This window comes from Armigeres subalbatus, chromosome 3 (assembly GCF_024139115.2).
Source record: "Armigeres subalbatus isolate Guangzhou_Male chromosome 3, GZ_Asu_2, whole genome shotgun sequence".
NCBI classification, from domain to species: domain Eukaryota; kingdom Metazoa; phylum Arthropoda; class Insecta; order Diptera; family Culicidae; genus Armigeres; species Armigeres subalbatus.
Window position 1 is genome coordinate 241,260,383 of NC_085141.1, and position 19,467 is coordinate 241,279,849.

The 19,467-nt window shown below is 41.6% G+C and overlaps 1 protein-coding gene across 5 annotated transcripts in view; it reads left to right on the top strand.

Annotated features, from left to right (window-relative positions):
• The window catches only part of LOC134227325 (phospholipase B1, membrane-associated-like), a 124,253-nt gene that overhangs the window by 24,565 nt on the left and 80,221 nt on the right, over positions 1-19,467 (top strand). For 2 of the 5 annotated variants that reach the window (XM_062708712.1, XM_062708716.1), the window contains exon 2: positions 12,477-12,926. In XM_062708712.1, coding sequence (XP_062564696.1) covers positions 12,623-12,926 — 304 coding nt within the window. In that variant the 5' untranslated portion in view covers positions 12,477-12,622. Of the gene's footprint in view, positions 1-9,990; positions 10,448-11,168; positions 12,417-12,476; positions 12,927-19,467 lie in introns of those variants that run through there. The other 3 variants (XM_062708715.1, XM_062708714.1, XM_062708717.1) reach the window with 3 other exon arrangements.

The window sequence follows — 19,467 nt, forward strand, 5'->3', positions numbered from 1 at the left end:
AACCTGCCAAAGCCGTCATTCCCCCTACTTCATACAAGAAAATTTAAACTGAGCGCTGCTAATGTTAATGACGACGACCGCGCGACCCACACCATCGCCGGGAATAAAATTTCCCGGTAGGTGCTCCGCCGATGCCAAAGGTGGTACCACGGTCTGCTCTTCGCGACATCTCAAACGAAATGGCTCGCGCGCGGAAGAGCTGCTTTCTTGTAATCAACAAAGTTCAACCTGTAGCCACGCCCCTTTGGGGGTTTGTGAGGTTACACAATATTTTCATTCATACCGGACAACAAAGAGGCGGGACTAATGAGCCATCTTTATTGATTATAAGAAAACTGCTCTCCCGCGCGCGAGGCATTTCATTTGAAATGTCGTGGAGAGCGGTTCCATCATCGGCAGAGTTGCCGAGCGAATTCCAGCTCGTGTCGTGGATCATGTGGTCGTCGTCGACATATTTGGAATTAATCGGTTCTTCTCAGGGCCACCATTCTACACAAAGGAAGATTGAGGCGAGGCGAATTTTATTCAAAGTGAAAATTAACCGCTTGGCGACGCCATAAAGTTGCCTGCCGTCCGTAGCAGAATCACGAGCGCACATCGGAGGGAGATGGCTTCAGTGGCAGTGAAATTCTTTCAAGATTCTTATTCGGTTTTGTTATTTTAGCAGCATCGTAGGTGCTGCTAATATGTATTCGTATGGATGGCGTCAGTTGTTGCCAAGTGAAATTTTCTCTCAAGATTATGATTTTTCAGAATCACCATTTTACACAAAATAATTAATTTGCCAGCATTTTGACGTAAACTACGTCTAAGGGGAAGCCTCGGATACAGGGTGTCAAATGAAAATTTCTAAATTGGGAGCCGTCACGAAATCATGTAAAATTTCAAAAGTTAATAGCGACTATATCTTTCGATACATTTTCGAGATTTTATTATCAATAGTTTCGGAAACTTTCCAGCAATTCGTTAATTGTTTTAAATCTATTGATTATCAACGTTAAACTATTGAAAATTTTAGTTCTTTCACGTCTGGTAAAAGATTCAGAACTAACCAACTCCGTTCATGCATCCCCAACATGGACATCAGATTGTAACTGTAACGCACGCACTTTTTGGCTCACCGTTTCATTTTTCCTGTGCATAGTCGTGTCCTGTCGTCGACGTGTCTTGTCTACCCGTCGACGGGTAGTTGTTGCAGAAAATTATTCACAGAGATGACGTTTGTAGCTAATAAGCGGAAAATCATTAAGTGGCTGTCGTTGGTGAAAGCAGAATTGTGTAAATGCAATTTTCTCCTCATTTTAACTCGCTGTCGACAAACCTGTTCTACTAAAAAAATTAAACAAATTCTATTGAACGCTGCCGATGCTGATGACAACCGCACGATGATTTCAAGCAAAACCGCAAACGCGCGCGTGAGAGCAGCTTTTTGAATTGACTTGAGACGATGGCTGCGCCGGTAGCGGTCCCACTAACATCTGTATGGTCGTCGGTGGTGATTGAGAAAAATGTTTGTTCTGAAAACAGTTTAAAATAATTTTTGGTTGAAATTCGCTATTGTGTCATGTATTCAACCTAATGTTCATATGATATTACGATTCTCATTGCACTAAGAGGTTTTACGTAGTTTACGTCGAGCGGTCGTGTCTTGTACACAACCCTTCTGATTTTTTACAATGATTAACGATTATGAATAATGAATAAAACGCTTGGAGTATGATTAACGATTACTGATCGTGATTAAATGTTGGCGCAACATGTGTATGATTATTGATTAACGATCGATATGATTAATGATTATGAATAATCAAATTGAATGATTTGCATAATGATCAATAGTCAAGTAACCTTTCTTCCAAATTGGGCTATTGAAAGGTATAAAAATTATATGATTATGATTAAAGATTAATGAATAAAAGCGATGTATGCAATGATTAAAATTGATGATTAATGAATAAACTCAAAACAATTATGAATATGATTAGTGATTAATGATTGATTGTGTAAATTCTATGATTAACGATTAGTGATTATTGATTGAATCATATTTTTTGTATGATTATGATTAATGAATAATGATTAAATAACCCATTATTCATTAATCATGATTAATCATTAATGCTCTGCGTGGCACCTATGAGAGATCATAGAGTTCTCTGCATCTTTCTTAAGTAGCTGTCCAACTAACCATCTTTCCTCTTCCTCAGTATTCGCAATGACGTGGCCAGGAAAGATCACGACTATTGGAGAGTGTATTGCTTGCATATAGGAGATAGTGATTAGTCTAAAATCTTTGGTAACGGATGGAAGTGATACTAGGGTAACCAACTTGATTTTGACCCCTACACATTTTGGCCCCTTTTGGCGACATTTTTCTGATTTCTGAAATAAAAACAATGCCGCTGCTAATTCCTCCATTGGCTTCAGGAAATTAACATGGTTCAGCATCTATTTCACTGGTTTTTGGTGCGAAAAGGCGATATTTAGATAAAATTTCCAATAAATGAGTTTGTCCAAGAAGGCGAGCGTTACAATGCATTACGCCTAATAGTATACATCACTGAAAATCTCAGAACGTACACAATAAGTTTTTGTCGAAATTGTGAATTTAAAACGCAGGAATCTTCTCATTGATGCATGTCAATAGAAAGATAAGACTTGGCTTCGACTCAATTGACCAGGGTAAATTAGAAATTTGACTTTGAAGAGACTAAATTGGGGGTGTCCAAAATGTGTACATTTGGGGGTCCAAAATATGTTGCACTGTCCAAAACGAAGAATATTTTCATTTCGGAAAATGGCAAATTTCACTGGTTTATCAATAACTGAAGCTCATTTCGAATTTCTGTTTCATAAATAAGACTTTCATCTTTGAGATGGTGTCATTTCCGCCCATATCGAACCTGTATTTCAATGGATATAAGCATATTTTGGGATGCACTTCCTCTAGGGGTCCAAAATAGGACAGTTACCCTATTCTCATAATAGTCCAGGCTTGTAACACCTACAGATATGTGCGAATTCCTCAATACTAATGCTAATGTCATAAATCTTCTCCTGCTTGGGAATTCAGTGAAAACTCATCCAAAAAGGCAAATGCTTCATAACATTGCCTGCTCCAAAACAGGCGTGCTCCTGCACAAGGCAACCACTGCCATTTTCCGAAAATTCCTACGATACTTGGAGAAAATCAGGGAAGAGCCGCAGTCCATTAGTCCGAACAAACCATTAGGCCGAAACCTATCTGGCCGAAAGCCATTTGGACGAACGGGTCATGTGGAAAAATAGGTAATTTGCCCGTAAAGGTCATTGGACCGAATAGGTCATTTGGACGAATAGGTCATTTGAGCGAAACTCATTTGTCTAAAATCCATTTGACAGAACGCCACTAGGCCAAATAAACCATTTGGCCGAAACCCATCTGGCCAAACGTCATTTAGCCAAACGGGTCATACGGCCGAATAGGTCAATTGGCCGAAAGAGCTATTTGGCCGAAAAGGTCAATTGGCCGAAAGAGCCATTTGGCCGAAAAGGTCATTTGATCGAATAGGTCGTTTGGTCGAATAGGTCATTTGGCCATTATTTTGTTTGGCCAAATGGATCATCTGACGTCTCAAAAAGGCACTGTGAAAAGTGAGTAGTGCGAAGTGAGAAGTGAGAAATTATAAGTGAGAAGTAAGAAAATAGACGTCTCACTTCTCACTCCTCATTTCTCATTTCTCACTGTGAAAAATGAGAAGTATAAAGTGAGTGGTGAGACGTCTCACTTCTCTATTCACACTTCGTATTTCTAACTTATCATCTTTCACTGCGAAAAGCGGGAAGAGCAAGATAGACCTCTCTCTTTGCAGTGTGAAGTTAGAAATGGTGATCTAGAAGTGAAAAGTGAGATGTCAAAGATCTATTTGGCCAAATGACATATTCGGCCGAATGACTTGTTCGGCCAAATGACCTATTCTTGAGCCTCAAAGGATCCTAGAACTTCATCAAACAGATCATTGTTCTGAGCATGAGCATTACGAATGCACAATTCGTATCCCTAGCAGCACACATGTTCCACATAACTAACTGCAATTCATATGCGACCAGATTTAGTCACAATCAAGTTGTTGCAATCATTTTTGTCTAACATGTGCTCGGGTAGTTGCTACTCCGTGATTGACTAGAACCTGCGAAATTTCACAAAGAACACAATAAATGGGGCTTGGGATTAGCTACCCATTCTCGATGTGCGAGTGTCGTTGAGTTGAGACGTCGTCTGTTTTGTCAATCGAATTTCAATCAGCAACAAACGGAAAATTGTTAAATGTAAATTATTTACATGCGGAGAGGCATCTAGTTTTTTCACACCCGATTCCAATGATAAAGCCTGTCCACGTTAAATTTCGGACAGTTTGATAAATTTAAATTGATTTGTCGTTATTTTATCAATTTAAACAAGAACGAAAATGTGTTGTAAGCAGCAGTAAAACAAAGAGATTAAGCTGCCATGTTTGTAGAAATGTTTAAATCGCATTGGAAGATGGGTGTTCGAAATTTAACGTGGACAGGCTTTATGTATCATCATTACGTTGCATTGTTCTTATAGTAGAAATCGAAAAAAAAAGTGTTCCAAATCATCTATTGCCGTATTAGCCGTAACCGTCGCAGTTTTGCTTTACACGCTTAATAATGAACTTCGGTTGTGGCAAATGCTCGCGCCCTATTGGTGGTATGAATGAGTAAGCTCTTTTTTTACACGGTTGGGTTTTAGTCGATTAAGACCTTTAGCGTTAATGAAACTATGAGTTAAATCCACGGAAGAATTCACAAAAAATCGAAGAAAATTCAGGTGGTATTTAAAAAGCTTTGAACGTTCAGGTTAACCAAAAAATTAAAGAATACCATCCGCGTAAAAAAAATTTGGTGTCTATCGTCTGTGATGGGTGCAGTAGTAAATAAATATCATGAGCTGTACGAACATTGACCTTCCTAAAGATTTTTTTATTGGTCACGCAAAATTTGAACAACTTTTCATAACAATGACCAAATGCTTTCGTTTTTCACAGCACAAAGCCATAAATATGCTTTATGTTCTGTACTAGTGAAAATGTCAACATTCCTCCAAAGTTTTAGGATATTTGGATTTGAAGTTATTGCCTCAATATGGGGACACTTGATCCATTAGTCACCCATACAAAAATTTGGCGAAAAAATAAAAAAAATATAAACCTGTTCTGAGGCTTCTATTTTTTGTAGATTTGATAGGTTTGATGAAGGGTTGGCGTATTTTGAAGGAAAGATATTTGAAAAATCTGAGGGGACCCTTCCAATTTTATCAAAGCAAGTTCTTGGAAAGGGATCAATTTCCCCCGATCATTTTAAAAGCCGATTTTTGACAGCACTCCAAAAAATCGATTGTGTATCAATAACAACCATAATTTAAAGACTGTCATATATCAGTAAAGTTAAATACTATATTTCTTAGAGAGTCTGTGTGGAAATCGCGTATGTTTATTTATTTTTGGCTGTGATTCATCGAAAAAAAGAAAAGGGGATCAAGTATCCCCAGTCTCCCCTACGTATCATATGCGAGTATACGTAGATTTTTATAATGTGCTCTAGTTATGTGAGGCTTGTCTCAGCATCGTTCCGTGAGAAGCACAATGCAGCATCTATAATTGATCCCAAAAAGGAAATTCTGGAAGACAACCATGAGGCCCAAATCGATCGCGTCGTGAATGAGCTACGGGAGGAAATTTCAACGATGAGAGAAACTTCGCAGAACTGCAACGAACGTTGAACAGTGGCTGCCACCATCCACATTCGACATCTACACCCCAACGAACTTTAGATCGCGAAAACATCAACGACTCGTCTCAATTGGCATTTGTCTACTGGATGTAGAAAATTCTACATATTTTTTGCAAGAGTTGCAAAGCACGTCTCGACAGACGCAATGTGCGAAATAGTGTCAAACTGTTTACATTCGACTGATCAAATCGATGTCACAAAGATGGTTCCACATTTGATCAATTCTGAAAACCTTAAATATGTTTCCTTCAAAATTGGTTTTAATTGCATGTTGAAAGAGAAGGCACTTATGACGTCAACGTGACAGGCGGGATTACTCTTGACACACTAAGTTTTTCTTTTTCGAGCTCGGCAAAATCGGACACCGCTGTAGCTCAGTAAACTTAAAAACTGAATTTCGGCGGAAAATTTCGTTTATTAGGTGCTGATTTTCAGCAAAATATTTACCGTATCTCAGCAACCGAAACGTCACTTTTACTGAGACTTCGGTAAAAATCATGCTTGTTGAAACTCGGCGGTGCCCACTTCGGGAAAATAAACACAATATGCTGAGATCTCGGCGAAAACAATTCAGTTTGTAGAAAATTCGTGCATCGGGAAACCAGTTACTGGGAGCTATAGAAAATGTCTGAATGTTTGTAAATTGTGATAAAGAATAAGTAGATCATTTGGGCTACATTCAGCATGTTGATCGTTAAAAAAAACAAATAAACAAATGTACACAAAGCTCAAATATTTAAAGTCAATAACGGCGCCGGCCACGTCCTTACGGTCATATAGGAAGAGAAGGATTGTTAGTCCGACTCTCATTGGTACTAGAGTCCGCGTATACCTCTGCATCTCCACGGTTGTCTTTGGATAGGAATGCGCTCTTATCTGGATTCACTTCGGTAAGCGATGTGATCCATGGGATTGGAAATAACACTAATTCACTCTCTCGCGACGAGAAAAAAGTTAAACCCTGCACGCCCGGTGGCATATGAAACTGAGGAGAATCGCGTTTTGTACGATCGAACGGACGCGAAGCACTCTGTACTCACTTGCTTGATGGCTACTGCAAACTCCTTGTCAAACAGATCATTGTTCTAAATACAAAGTGTGAGGCATGAGAACAAAATTTAAAAAATGTCCCAGAATGTCATAACATTAAAGTCATTTGACACTAATTCAGCTCACACGCCGCCAATTTCAGATTTATAGCAATGTCCTATTAGCAAACAAATGTAGGATCCTTCTTATAATAGGTCGGCCAGTCGCATTCCCGGTGCATTGTTGAGCGGCTTATGCGCCATACTTGGAAGAAGACCGACCAATGAGTTGCCGTTGCCCGGCTTGAGACCTTTTTAGGGGAAGGGTCCGTTTTCCTAGACAGAAAGCTGACTTACTAACCTGAATGCGTCCGTCATACTTCTCGTTTCCAAGCGGGCACAACTAATCCCAATCCAATCCAATCTATTTCAGGCCTGGGAACAATGTCATTCAGGTGAAGGTTTTCCTCATCGGACCAAAAATTATCCGTTTCACCACATCAAAGACTGGAAAGCTATCGATACAACAAAAAACTACTTTCGAACACGAAGCGACATAAATTCTCCCTCAGGGTCGTGTGTTCGGATCCCCTCGAATGAAAGTGGCTATACACATTTTAAAATCAAAATCTTCCACATAATGTACACATTCACATCTGTATTTCAGAACATTATAAAAAATAATGTCCTAGTTGGACCAATACCCGTAATACAGCGTAACGAAGGGCTTCTCATTTGTGTGTTCTAGCGAAATAAACCCATTTTGGTCCATAGAAGCACGCTGGGTGGTGTGTAATCATGTTCAAGGTTATCCTCAAGCTCCTTGGAGTATAGTTCTACGGATCACCCATAGTAAAGGTTGCACTTTCATGTGTGACTTCCAGTGGAGTAGCCCCATTTTGGTCCACCCTGAGTGGTTTATAATCATTTTCAAGGTTTGTAGGTCATCCAAGAACTTCTGGAAGAATAGACCTACGGATCAACCAGCGTAACGATGCATTTCTTGCTTCACGTGGATTAGCCTCATTGTGTGATATAGAAACACGTTATGGATACGGCAGGCATGAAGAATGTTTCATAGAAGTTGATTTGAAAGCGAGTGGAGGGCACGACCTTCCTTCAGCCAAACTTCCGTATGAAGATTATCAGTGTGGAAGCTGATATATCTCCACTGGCAAAAGGAAGGTGGTTTGATATGCTCATATACCATCGCGTGCGGAAGGGTTTCTATCGACGAGTACTGTCTCTAAATTTCTAATATGACATCAGCATCTAGTCGAAAAGGGCTTTTTATTGCGCAGTTCTGTTTTCTTCCTGCGGTCGTATCGTCACAACTTACTTAGCTATCTCGGTGAGAACAAAGCAGAATGAAGGCACTGCTGCTGTACCGTCGACCAACAACAGCAGAATGCCCGCACCAGGACACTGTTAATGAGTCACATGGCTATGGACGACACAAGCAAATATGCATGCATTTTTTACTCATTACTCATTATTCCTATACTAGCTAGTTTTGGGGACTATAAATTAGCTTTTTATTTATTTATTTTCGGACTAAGACCGTAGTGGCCTGTGCGATGCATAAAAGTCTTCTCCATTTAGGTTGGTCCAGGGTCCGCAAATCATCCTCCACTCGATCGATCCACTTTGCTCGCTGGGCCTTCTTGTTCCCGTCGAATCGTTGTCGAGAATCATTTTCACCGGATCACTGTCCGACATTCTGGCCCACCGCAGTCGTCCGATTTTCGCGGTGTGAGCAATGGGTGGTTCTCCCAACAGCTGATGCAACTCGTGGTTCATTCGCCTCCTCCACGTACCGTTCTGCAACCCGCCTTAGATGGTACGCAACACTTTCCTTTCGAAAACTCTGAGTGCGCGTTGATCCTCCACGAGCATCGTCTCGTGGAGAACTACCGGTCTAATAAGCGTTTTGTATTGTATGTAGCGCACGAACTATTTTGCAATTGGTGTTAGTCGGCAGTATAAAATTTGGGAGAGTACCTCATAGGTGGCGTCCACAGTCCATCCACTCCTGCGGCAGAACCTCATCTCCGCTCTAGCCAGCCTCACCACCTTATTTAAACAGCTCTCCTGGTAGTTGGTCAACTCCAGGGGCTTTGTTGTCCTCCTGGATTTTCTGAAGTTAGACGTCCCACTTTTCACTCCTCATTTTTTACTTCTCACTGTGAAAAGTGAGTAGTGCGAAGTGAGAAGTAAGAGTGGTCACTTCTCACTTTTTACAGTGGCCAGTGAGAAATAAAAAGTGAGTAGGGAGACTTCTCACTTCTCATTTCTCACTTTTAAATGTTCGGTCAAATGTGTATTTCGGCCAAATGTTCTATTCGGCCAATTGACCCTTTAGGCCAAATGACACTTTCGGATAAATGACCCTTTCGGCCAAATAACCAATTCGGCCAAATGTCCTATTCAGCCAAATAACGCTTTTGGCCAAATGATCCATTCGGCCAAATGATCGTTTCGGCCAAATGACCCTTTCGCCCAAATGACTTTCGGCCTAATGATCTATTCGACCAAATAGTATATTCGGTCTAGTGGCCTTCGGCCGAACGGTATTCGGTTAAACGGCCCTTTCCCGGACACGTTCTGATGGGTGTAATTTGAACCATATAAAGAACGTACATTTTTTAAACCGAAATTTTAATTTGAAAAGTTTGTATTGTTTACCTTCGAAAACGCCAAGCATCAATTCACCAATAATGACATTTATTAGTGTTTTTATTTTAGTAACATGCTCTTTTAGTAAAATCATTGCAAGTTACCAATATAATAATCGTTATTCAACATTTTTATTTCCATATCCACATTTTATAGACGCTTAGCCTGTGCATGCAATTCATAAAATAAACTAATTGTGTTAAGGTCACTCCTGACGGAGTCCAAGTTTAAAAGTGCTCGCGTTTTCGGGGGCACACCACTCGATACGGAAGCAACGCACAACTGTCATTTTTATTATTTCACGCATGCTGCGACGCAGCAAAGCTAAATCAACAAAAATGACAGTTGTGCGGCGCCTCTGAATCGAGTGGTGTGCCCCCGAAAACGCTAGCACTTTGGAACTTGTATTCCGTCAGGAGTGACCTTAAGCTTTGATGTGAGCTAGCTAGATGTGAAAAAAAATTGCGCAGTACAAATAGCACGTGCGATCCAAGCATTCACCGCAGGAATGCACCACGTGGCGACTAAATTTTAAAAAAATATCGAAGTAACTAGGCGACTATCTGGCGCGTATTTTTCGTTGCGACTAAAAATGAGCGGAAGAGTACATTTTTTTATGAACGGTTCAGTAACGTTGTCCATGTGAAAATGACGCAATTCCTTAGGGTGTTCGTCCATATTACCCCCAGGGCCCAGCCCCTCTACGATTTCAAGAGTTCTGAAGAAAGCTATCAAAAGAAATCTGATCTAGAGTGCGACGCTGCAATCAACTATACGATTGACAGGTAAAAAAACAACGCGAGCAAGATCAGACAGCTTCATCTAGTGCGCAAATAAAATAAGTGAAAGCATTTTTAAAAACTATTTGAAATCAAAAAATGTAACAGCTTGCGAAAAACGTATCTTATGGTATGCTAGGTACATAACGTGAGTGTATACAGAGCTGATAAGTGAGAGATTTTTCCATTTCGCTTTGTATTCGATCCCTTGACAGCACTTATGTTGATGTACATTACTCCCACCCATCAGTTAGAGCCCCTTGCAAGGGGCAACTAACTCTAAACTTTCGACAGTATCCAAAAATACTAACAAATACTAGCGAAAAACTACGTCGTATCTACGGTAAATTGATCGAAGAGCCCTGGTTGGGAAAGCATGAAACACAACGTCACCAAGTCGATACAGTCCGCCCAGTTTTAGGCAACACATGATTTCAGTCTCCTTTAAATTCTTAGAAAAACCACTGAACAACTATTTCTATTACTATTACTTTTTGAGCAACCTTTGGGACCCACGTTTTGGTTTGATAGTATTAGAAACTTAAAATGCGGTTTGAAAGTTTTCTAGAATCTGTGGAAGGTAGAAATCAGGTGTTTCCTATACGGGGGTGCACTGTGTTTCATCAACTAATTTGTCAAACGCCATAACAACCGAACTAGCAACCGTTTCATTGTTTGACGAAAATCGTGGATACTAGAAATATCAGGAAATACTATTGCGAGACAATGAGTGATATTATCGCAAAGTTTAGAGTTACTTGCCCCTTGGCCCCTAGCATGTTTGATGCGAAACATTTCCCCATTAAATGCAAACTGACAATAGTTTATCATTTAACATCTCACCTCTAATTTGTTCTATTTATTGGCATCCATTCCTAAACAACTTTCTCAGATCTGTTTTGGCAAGCTTCGTTAACAACCTTCGCTTTGTTTTGAGTCAACGGCTTCACTGCGCTAGAGCTGCAATCGTGAGAAGTAGTGTGACTAGTCTGCGCCGCAACAAACGCCGGTTGAGGAAATCAGCCTTGAACTTGATCTTGAAGCTGCCATTGCCCACTGCAGTCGAGCGAATGGCATGGAAGAGAAGAGGAAAATAATAGCATATTAAAATAGTGCATTGCGTAACATGCAATAACAACATAATAACCATGTCGAACAACTCACGGGCAGCATCAGAAAGACAACTGCAAACGAGGCGAGTGAAAAATTCCAACACGAACCCCAAGCATCCAACAACACCCCGGTGACGTCCGTTTGAGGCGCCACATCATCTCGCTCAGCACATGCACAAGTGCTTGATATGCTGTTAGTCTCGTTTTTATTTTTTTCGTATGAATACATCAAACTCAAATCTTTTGGTAAACATTCCATGTCATCATCAGCTACGGTCTGAAGCACAGTGCGATAAAAGTCGAAAAATGAATAACATGCATTTTATCCCCACATACCACGTGCAATTATTTGACCTTTTGACTCATCTGAAAACTAATGTTCATTTCGATTTGAAATTTTTCGTTTTTTGAGCCAGTTTTTGAAATATTGTCCAACTATGTAGCGAGGATTGTGGCTTACGTTTGTCCGGTGAGTTTTAAATCCGGTTTTAGGGGTCTCCCAGGGTAGGCTTTTTTACATACGAAAACATCATGAACGAAAGTGAAATGAATCTGTAAATAAATAATATATTTGTGTGGGACCGAAGACCTTATCTGACGCTACTCAGCGACAATACAGAAAGGTAAACACCAAGTGGAGGCGCGACCGTTTCACAGTGGATCGGACGGTCAGGTTTGTTCGGGTTGTCCGAAGAAGGATGATTACTTTTGGGCTCAAGTACTGTTGAATGTTGGTTGGGCTTTTGATTTTGCGAATATCACTATATAAATCATAGTCTACTGGAACCGTGAGTATGTATCGTAACAATTTAGGTACGACACTTTTTCATGAGTTTGTACCACGGTGTAAAATCCTGCTTGAGTCATACTGTTTTAGTTCCGACAACGAATTTGGGGAAATAAGTGGGTCATTGGTATTATCGATGTCTCGGATAAATGTGAGTTCCCATATGCTCCACCGTGAACCCGGACCGAGTAGCAGACGCGCTTCAACGGTAGATACTTACGCTCAGATGACGATGATGATGGTGATGACAGAGTTGTTTAAGTATGTCTCTTCTTATAAAATTGTTACCTCCGTTTTACAGCACAGACAAACTCCAATTCAGTTGCGATCGAACTACAACTCGTTTAGGTAATCTGCATCTCCCGTCGCGCGTAGCAAGCGGTCATGCGTTTTCGCGATAGTGCCATCAGGTGGACAAATAGTCATTAAGAACAACCGCAGAGGAAAATGAGTAGTGCCGCAGAGAATCGAAGGTTTTTGCTGCCGTTGGTCGTAATTATACTGGCATCGAACATTGGGGTAACATGGTCAACGGACATCACCGACCGGATATCCCCCCTGGATAGTGACATGATGAGAAACTTGTTCCACACAATTCGCAAGTGGATGTTCAATATGGTTGGAAAGACGGGATTGCGGACGCGGGGTACTTTCCTGCAGGACAAGATTCCAGACGATCTACCGTTTCCATGCAATGTCTCGCTAGGAAGAAGCCCACGGACGCCTAGAAGTGTTCACAAACTACGACCTGGTGAGTAATTTTTCTACTTAAGTGAAACATTTCAAACGAGTGTAGTGGTAGGGTGTCATTGCTTCATTTATCGATATTTTTCTAAAATCTTTTGACAGTGATAGTTAACAAACTTGATGATACCATTTCAAAATTACGAAAAGATTAGTTCAATTGGTAGTGGTACTGACTTTCTCCCTTGTGAAATGCTTTTTGTTGCGAGAAAATTGATTATAGATTACTATGAAAAGTTGGTATATGTGTTCCTTTTCTCGTGTGCACACAAACATGTAGGTACATATACACACATTTGCGCAGCTTGTCGAGTTGAGTAGATTGGTTTATGGATCTACACTATGGATCTCCGAACCTTATATAAAAAGTTCGTTTTCGTAGTGACATAACAGCCTTTCAGTACCACTTTGTTGTACGAGAAAAGCAAAAAAAAGTGTTATTTTGAAGGCAAAGCATTCTTCTTATCTCTTTCTAATTTTTTTTTCATTTTGTGCGTCTCTTAATCTTCGATGCTTACTGTCTCTGTTTTTGTGCTATTCAGCACCTCTACAAATTGAGCTCTCGACGTGGTCGCAACCTACTCAGATAGTCCCCAGCGGCGAATCTATTCTACGTCGACGGGAAGTTCCCCGGGAGCGAGAGCTTCCCCGAAATCGACGACCCGTATCCTTGATCAACGAGCAAGTCCGAGACAGTTTTTCACTTCTACGGGAAACTGGTTGAGTGCCGAAGTCGGTCCAGAGATTCCGCGTAGTGCATAGCGATAGGGCTCAATGGCGTTTTGACTACCCCAAAACCGATTACTTAACGCGTCACGACTATTGGAAAGTTCAGCGCTCACCGGCTGACGAACGAAAACGGCCTACGACTAATTGATTTCGCCGCCTCCAAGAATATGGCCATTCGCAGCACCTACTTCCAACACAGCCTCCCGTATCGGTACACCTGGAGATCACCACTGCAGACAGAATCACAAATCGACCACGTTCTGATTGATGGACGGCACTTCTCCGACATTATCGACGTCAGGACATATCGTGGCGCTAACATCGACTCTGACCACTATCTGGTGATGGTTAAACTGCGCCCAGAACTATCCGTCATCAACAATGTTCGGTACCGACGACCGCCGCGGTACGACCTAGAGCGACTGAAGCAACCTGATGTCGCCACTGCATACGCGCAGCATCTCGAGGCAGCGTTGCCGGAAGAGGGTGAGCTCGATGGGGCCCCTCTTGAGGACTGCTGGAATACAGTCAAAGCAGCCATTAACGACGCAGCGGAGAACAACGTCGGGTATATGGGTCGAAGTCGACGGAACGATTGGTTCGACGAAGAGTGCAGACAGATTCTGGAGGAGAAGGACGCAGCGCGGGCGGTCGCGCTGCAGCAAGGTACCCGGCAGAACGTGGAACGTTATAGACGGAAGCGGAGACAGCAGACCCGCCTTTTCCAGGAGAAGAAACCCCGCTTGGAAGAAGCGGAGTGCGAGGAGATGGAACAGCTGTGCCGTTCTCAAGATACACGCAAGTTCTATCAGAAGCTCAACGCATCCCGCAAAGGCTTCGTGCCGCGAGGCGAAATGGGCCGGGATAAGAATGGGAGCATCTTGACGGACGAACGTGTGGTGATCGAAAGGTGGAAGCAGCACTACGAGGAACATCTGAATGGCGCTGAGAGTACAGGCAGTGAAAGTCAAGGCAGCGGAGGAGATGACTACGTCAGTTCAGCGGACGATGGAAGCCAACCAGCCCCCACCTTGAGGGAAGTTAAGGATGCCATTCAACAGCTAAAGACCAATAAAGCAGCTGGTAAGGATGGTATCGGAGCTGAGCTCATCAAGATGGGCCCGGAAAAGCTGGCCACTTGCCTGCACAAACTGATAGTCAGAATCTGGGAAACCGAACAGCTACCGGAGGAGTAGAAGGAAGGGGTTATATGCCCCATCTACAAGAAAGGCGACAAACTGGAGTGTGAGAACTTTCGAGCGATCACCATCCTTAATGCCGCCTACAAAGTGGTATCACCATTAGTGAATGAGTTTGTGGGAAGTTATCAAGCCGGCTTCGTTGACGGCCGCTCGACAGCGGACCAGATCTTTAGTGTACGGCAAATCCTTCAAAAATGCCGTGAATACCAGGTCCCAACGCACCATCTGTTCGTTGATTTCAAGGCAGCATACGACAGTATAGATCGCGTAGAGCTATGGAAAATTATGGACGAGAACAGCTTCCCTGGGAAGCTTACCAGACTAATCAAAGCAACGGTGGATTGTGTGCAAAACTGTGTGAAGATCTCGGGCGAACACTCCAGTTCGTTCGAATCGCGCCGGAGACTAAGACAAGGTGATGGACTTTCGTGCCTGTTGTTCAACATTGCGCTAGAAGGGGTACGATTTTCAACAGGTCCAGTCAATTTATTTGCTTCGCGGATGACATGGACATTGTCGGCCGAACATTTGCAAAGGTGGCAGAACTGTACACCCGCCTGAAACGTGAAGCAACAAAAGTTGGACTGGTGGTGAATGCGTCAAAGACAAAGTACATGCTTGTGGGTGGAACCGAGCGCGACAGGGTCCGCCTGGGAAGCAGTGCTACGATAGACGGGGATACCTTCGAGGTGGTCGAGGAATTCGTCTACCTCGGATCCTTGCTAACGGCTGACAACAACGTTAGTCGTGAAATACGAAGGCGCATCATCTGTGGAAGTCGGGCCTACTACGGGCTCCAGAAGAAACTGCGGTCGAAAAAGATTCGCCACCGCACCAAATGTGTCATGTACAAGACGGTAATAAGACCGGTTGTCCTCTACGGACATGAAACATGGACAATGCTCGAGGAGGACTTGCAAGCACTCGGAGTATTCGAGAGACGGGTGCTTAGGACCATCTTTGGCGGTGTGCAAGAAGACGGTGTGTGGCGGCGAAGAATGAACCATGAGCTCGCCCAGCTCTACGGCGAACCCAGTATCCAGAAGGTAGCTAAAGCCGGCAGGGTACGATGGGCAGGGCATGTTGCAAGAATGCCGGACAGCAACCCTGCAAAGATGGTGTTCGCTTCCGATCCGGCAGGTACGAGACGACGTGGAGCGCAGCGAGCGAGATGGGCAGACCAGGTGCAGAACGACTTGGCGAGCGTGGGGCGTATTCGAGGATGGAGAGATGCGGCCTCGAACCGTGTATTGTGGCGTCAAATTGTTGATTCAGTGTTATCTGTTTAGATGTAGACTAAATAAATGAATGAATTAACGCGTCATGGACTACTTTTCATAGTCCCCTGCCCTGCGGCAGATTTATCCTACTGCAACAGGAAGCTCTCCGGTGTTGTAATTTCCCTCGCAGCCGACGACCCGCTTCCGTGTAAGGCTTGATGAATATCTTTCACCTTTTCTAACATCTCCTTGGTGTTTTCCTGATTGGCGCAAACGTAGTTTGTAGATAAACCTGCATTCAAATACAAAATATCGAATCTGTTCACATTTCTTTTAGAAGTTAGTTGCTATTCAATGAAACGTAAACTGCTCTTTTTCCGTTCAACTAATCGCTTATAAACACTACACTCAGTGCTGAAGTTACTATGGTTCATTAATAACAAGAGGAAGGAAGAGTGTCTGAATTCTCCACTTCCTTCTAAGAAACAAGGTTTAAAAACTGTCCTGCCAAAGCGCGGAAAAAATAGAAGGAAGCTGGAAACTTTAGATATTCCTTATAACTCAAACATTGGAAAATAATTCTTCTGCTATCGAACTGAACTGATCGAACTGATTCATGACGAAATTGAGCAAAGCGAATCTACCTCTACCCAAACCTGAAGCTGTTCAGGTTGGTTTCGAACTTGCTCAAGAAATTGTTATTGGGCTTCGTTTTAATTGATCCAAATATTGTTTTGAAATTTTTAAAATGGAAGGACCGCTCTTTAAAAGGTAAGAAAGATGAATTATTCAACTTCCTATCAGTTCATAATGTACACATTGCCATTATAACTGAAACTTATTAAAAGCTGGACTCTTCATCAAAAGAGATCGAAATTATTCCATTTACAAAAATGATCGCCTTGACAGCGCCTGTGACGGTGTCGCTATTGTCATTGATAGACGTATCTAACATAAATTATATTCTTCATTTGAAATCAAAGTTTTTGAAACCTTGGAGTTTCTGTTGATTTTTTTTTTGGACAATCCTCTTTTAATGCTTTCTACTTGCCTTTCCAATGCAATGGGCAGTAAAAGAATTTGTTGAGAGCTGATCTTTAAATTCTAACTCGCAACAAATCCAAATTTTTCATAATTGGTGACTTCAATGTCAAACACCGTTCATGGAATAATGCTCAAAGCAATTCCAACGGCAAAACTTTATTTGAAAATTATTCTGCGGGATTTTTTTTGTTGGGGCATAGAACCTGCGGGATATTATACTATTTAATATCCCAATGGCCCAACTTGTTTTTCATCTACTCGAAATCCATCTACAATTGATTTGGTTTTAACTGATTCAAGTCAGCTGTGTGTCCAATTGGTAGCTCATGCTGACTTTGACTCTGACTGATCACCTTCCTGTGACATTTGAAGTCTCACAAGAAGCCATTTATAATCCAATCAGCTCTACTTTTAATTATCATAGAGCTGATTGGGATTTATATAATTATTATATATTATTATTTGGATACGAAAAGTGATGTTGACAATGCGCTCGTATCTTTGACAAATTCAATTGTCGAAGCCAGAGGCATTGCAATTCCTAAATGTGAAATTAAATTCAACTCCATTATTATTGACGACGATTTTCAGCTTCTGATCCGTCTTAAAAATGTGAGGCGAAGGCAATACCAAAGAACTCGCGACCCCGTGTTAAAAGTTATTTGGCGAGATATGCAAAATGAAATTAAAAACCCAAATTAATCCACCTAGCGTTGGTGATGCCTTACTCGCGCATTATAAAAATGAGAAAAACATATAAGAAAGGACAAATTTGCACTTTGAGGGAATAGATTTTACTTTTTCCTTCAACTCATGTCTATTTGCGGTTAATTTAGTGCATTCCAGTGGTTTCTGTAGAATTTTTTTTCGATTTGGACATTTTTTTCCAAGGGGGCAAAAAAAAAGTTTTTTGAATAACTCTGAAATGCAATGGCCGATTGAACCAATTTTCAATAGGAAACAACTAGAACGCAATCCGCAACTGCAACTTGTTGCGTGCAAATTAGGTAATGCTAAGTACCAAAAAGTATGTCTCACATTTTGTTGTACACACACATACAGACATCACCTCAATTCATCGAACGTTGGTATTAGGGGGGGGCGGCGGTCCGTGGCCCCGGGCCCCCACAAATCTTGTGTACCAAAACCAACCTTTTTCGTACATTTTGGGGCCCCCACAAGCTGTCGGCCCCGGGGCCCCCGTCCCGCTAAATCCGGCCCTGATTAACACTATGGGTCCCCGAGCCTTCTATCAAAAAATCGGTTTAGGAGTGATCCTATAGCCTTTACGTATACTTTGTAAACGAGAAAGGCAAAACGTTTCGCTATTCTGAGAAATACCAACTTTGAGAATAATGTCTCGAAGTTGGATCTCAGCTCGAAACCCTTTTGGAAATTAACGAAAATTCTTGAAAAAAATTCAAAAGCCAATTCCAGGGCTTAAAGAGGGAAATAAAAAAAATACAATACAATACAATAAAATTTTATTAACAAATGGCGAAAAGGCTCAAAAACTTGCTCAGAAGTTAGAGAGTGCCCATAATTTAAGTTTAGGTCTCACTAGTCCAATTGAGGATCATGTCACACGGAGCTTCGAAGACATTCTCAATCAAGAGGAGAAGAGGTAAATAAAGTCAAATAACAATTGAAGTGTCCGGCTTTCGAAGTGTCCGGCAATTCGAAGCAAAACGATAGTTTGATTTAAAATAAAAACAATCGAACGAACAGTTATTATTTTAATTATCGGTCGCACTTCACAACTGAATGTGAACTGAATTTCCACTTTCTGGTTAATTTACTCACCCGTACAAATTAGAGCAAAATTTGGATGATCGGCCGATCGTTTTGCTTTCCGCACAAAGGAAAGCATAACTAAATTTCGATGACCGGCCGATCGGCCCAAACGCTGTACCATCAGATTGCCGTAATCTGGAAAAGTGACGTAACAGCCATTTTACAACATGCATGTTTTCCATTTTTCTGTTAAAGAGCTCGATGAGTAGTACTCGCTAACACCATTTTTGGAAAATGGCGTATACGTCACTTTTTCAGATTACGGCAGCAGAGGCTTCTGAACGATGTAGACTGACGCTTTTATCGCGTGACCACGCCATTATCTTCAAGAAACTCCATTGACAGATTTTACTAAACACAGAACAAGTATAGATTTTAGAATAATTAGGAGATCATAAATCAACCCGGGTTGGGAAAAATCAAATTTTCAAAAAACCGAGAATGATCAAACTCACCCTCGATCTTACTTTTAAATTATCAGATGATAAAAACTCGCCAGCGATTATGAATCGTTTGAAAATCGTATCTTGATTTGAAGCACTTACCGTTACATTTTGAA